At 57.1% G+C, this 3,385-nt stretch overlaps 1 protein-coding gene across 1 annotated transcript in view; it reads right to left on the bottom strand.

Moving 5' to 3' along the window:
• The window catches only part of WDR73 (WD repeat domain 73), a gene marked incomplete at its 5' end in the record, with an annotated part of 4,100 nt that extends 1,171 nt beyond the window's left edge, over positions 1-2,929 (bottom strand). Inside the window, 4 exons of the mRNA XM_010138822.1 lie at positions 683-791; positions 1,177-1,341; positions 1,805-1,872; positions 2,841-2,929. Of these exons, the coding sequence (XP_010137124.1) occupies positions 683-791; positions 1,177-1,341; positions 1,805-1,872; positions 2,841-2,929 (431 nt within the window). The remainder of the gene's footprint in view (positions 1-682; positions 792-1,176; positions 1,342-1,804; positions 1,873-2,840) is intronic.
• Positions 2,930-3,385: the final 456 nt, after the last annotated feature.

Raw genomic sequence — 3,385 nt, 5'->3', positions numbered from 1 at the left:
TGAGTTCCAGAAAGCCAAAGCCGCTGAGCTCCCGGCTGCTGCTGGAGCCTGGGAGAGAGAGGCAGGACTCAGACTCTGCAAGGAGCAGTTGTATGATTTCTCTACCGCAACCTCCAGCGAACCACGGAGTCAGTGAGGTTGGAGAAGACCTTTAAGAGCTTCTCAAGTACACCCATTCCCCCAGCACTGCCAGGGCCCCACGAACCCCTGGCCCTCAGCACCACCTCCACACCGCTGGCAAACCCCTCCAGCCATGGGCACTCCACCACTGCCCTGGGCAGCCTGGCACATGCCTGCACAACCCCAACGGGCAACAAATGCCTCCTCAGGGACAACCTCAACCTCCCCTGCAACAACTGCAGGACGGTTCCTCTCGTCCTGGCGCTTGTTCCTGGGGAGGAGAGACCGACCCCCACCTCATTGCTCCAACCTGCTGTCAGGGAGTTGTGGAGAGCCAGAAGGTCTCCCTGGAGACTCCTTTGCTCCAGGATCAACCACCCCCAGGTCCCTCAGCTGCTCCTCAGTGCACTTGTGCTCCAGACCCTGCTTCAGCTTCGTTACCCTTCTCTCCTTGAGGGGCTCCAGCCCCTTAAGGTCCTTATGGGAGGGAGGGGCCCAAACTGAACCCAGCAGTCGAGGGGCAACCTCCCCAGTGCCCCCAGTGGAGGGGGACAATCTCTACCCTGCTCCTGCTGGCGACACCAATGCTGACAGAATCTTGTCTGAGACAACAAACCATTCCTGGATGAAGCCCCTCAAGGTGAGGCTGGTTTTACAAGGCTGGACCCCTCCTACCACCCATACAAGCAGGTCACAGAATAACACTGAGCTCACTCAGGAGGTGGTGGTGATTTCAAGGACCCCAAGAGATGTGAGTCTGGGGCCAGCACCTCCTTCACTGGGACAATTTAGCTCCCTGCTAACCTCATCCTTTCCACTGAAACTATCGGCAGCACTTTCGTAGGGCACCAACGTGGGGCAGAAGCCAAAGAAATCACTGTCATGGGGGTAGTGAGGACCTAGAGGTGGCCCAAAGCATCAAAACCTCTTTCCTCAAGACAACGTACTTGCTGCAAACACCTTCACACCCTCTGGCATGTCTGGAAGCTCCCACCCAGTGAAACGTTCGCACTCGAGTTTCCCTTGTGCTCTCCCCACAGGACGTGGTTGGGATACCTGCCACATAGACGTCTTTCCTTGATTCCACCTCTGTAATCCGGACACTGTTGAGTCTGGAGCCATGAAGGACCCAAGGGGCTCTGGCTGAGATGGTGGCGATTTTCGCCCAGGGCTGTCCGGTGCTATTCTCTGTAGATATGGCACTTACACACTTGATAACGTCTGCTTGAGAGATGGAAGCAGCTGTCAACCACGTCAGGAGTCAAGTAATCCCCAAGATTAAGCTGTTTCAGCCTCGCAAAGCTTAAAGTGACCTACTAAACCAGTAAGAACCCCAGTTAAGGATCATCTCTCTCCAGAATAAAGCCTATTCCAGGCACAACCAGCAAGGATCGACCATGAGCCATTTGAAATCTCACAGAAGGCCTGGAAAGTTGTGAAGGGAGATATTTAATCTCAAACAAGAAGAATAAGGAAACTCCTAACAGCACTTTCAGCACTCTTTCTGGAGGTGTTGATGCTTGTGCCGTATCCTCCCCACTCCCTGCCTCACACAGGGCTCCACCAAAGGGCACTGGTTCTTCCCTTCTCACTTGGCACCCACGATAAAGGAGAAGCTACAGAGGCTGAATGCTGACACCATGCTAAGCAGCTCCCCAAGCTCAGAAACACGTTGTTCCCTTACCAGAGTCCTCTGGTACCACCTGCCAGACCTGGAGGGAGCTGTCTGGGGGGCCACTGGTCACCAGCAAGCTGAGGAAAACAAGAAGAACACCACAAAATTCTTCAGCAGCACAGACCAGCCATTTTTCCCCAGATGCCATCCAAGACCTCAAGACCTTGAGGGTCTGGAGTGTGCCCAGAGAAGGGCTACAGAACTGGTGCAGGGTCTGGAGCACAAGTGCGCTGAGGAGCAGCTGAGGGACCTGGGAGGGTTGATCCTGGAGCAAAGGAGGCTCCAGGGAGACCTTCTGGCTCTCCACAACTCCCTGACAGGAGGTTGAAGCGAGGTGGGGATCGGTCTCTTCTCCCCAGGAACAAGCACCAGGACAAGAGGAACCATCCTGCAGTTGTTGCAGGGGAGGTTGAGGTTGTCCCTGAAGAGGCATTTGTTGCCCGTTGGGGTTGTGCAGGCGTGTGCCAGGCTGCCCAGGGCAGTGGTGGAGTGCCCATGGCTGGAGGGGTTTGCCAGCGGTGTGGAGGTGGTGCTGAGGGCCAGGGGTTAGTGGCAGTGCTGGGGGAATGGGGGGACTGGAGGAGCTGGAAGGGCTTTTCCATCACCAACAATTCTGTGATTCTGTGACTGGGACAAACTGGTTTCCTGTTCTTGTGCTCAGCAGCTTTCCTCTCTCCTTGGAGCAGAGAAGGGGCCACAAGGACCATAATCCCACAAGTCCTCAGGCCAGGGTGCTCTACACAGTCCCAGGTAAGGGCGTTTAACCAGCTCCTTCCCCAAAGTGCTGGGCTGAGAATGGTGCCACGAGCCCCAAAGCAGCACCGGGGGCTTGTGCAGGAGGGGAGAGTGGAACGAGGGAAACCAACCAGCCAGAGGGCAGCGGGTTTGGTGGGTCTACAACCCCCAGCAGGAAACAAAACCTTCCAGAACCACCCACTGCTGACCAGCCAGGCTGGGAAGCAGGCAAGGAAAAGGAGCTCTGTCTCAGCAGACAAATCACCTCTCCATCCCCCCTCCACGCCCTGGAAGGACCTTGGGGACGTACCTGGTGTCGGGAACATACTTCAGGCTGTACACGGGATGGTTGGAAAATCCACCACACTCCACCTCGAAATCTCTCTCTGGACACAGGCCCTAGAAATCAGATTCAAAGTCCTTTCTTCACACTCAGTGTGGTTGGTCACTGCGACAAGGGACGGTCAGCAGGGAGGTGCCCCAGGCTCGGGCAGCTCAGCAACAAGAGACCAGGTAAGAGCTTGTGAAGCCCAGCACGGCTCAGCCCAAAGACAACAGGCCAAGGAGGACGGAGGTCTCTGGGGCCACCCTGGCTGCAGCACCCACCTGGGTCTCCTTCAGCTGCAGCGTCGGTGGTGGGAGCAGCTGCAGGATCTCGTTCCCACCAGACTGTCCATATCCAGCTACGCAGACACCTTTGGGTGGGCGGGAAGAACCAGGGACATGGTGAGGGATCCCCCCCAACGCCTGGCCCACCCTGCCTGAGCCAGACCCCTGAGCTGAACCCCAGCACAGCCCCAGTGGCCCCGCTCCTGGGCTCCTGGCCCTGCCCCTTGGCCTCCCGTGTGGGGCCTC

Source organism: Buceros rhinoceros, unplaced genomic scaffold (genome assembly GCF_000710305.1).
Source record: "Buceros rhinoceros silvestris isolate BGI_N320 unplaced genomic scaffold, ASM71030v1 scaffold7436, whole genome shotgun sequence".
NCBI lineage: Eukaryota > Metazoa > Chordata > Aves > Bucerotiformes > Bucerotidae > Buceros > Buceros rhinoceros.
This window is presented reverse-complemented; position numbering and strand designations above follow the sequence as displayed.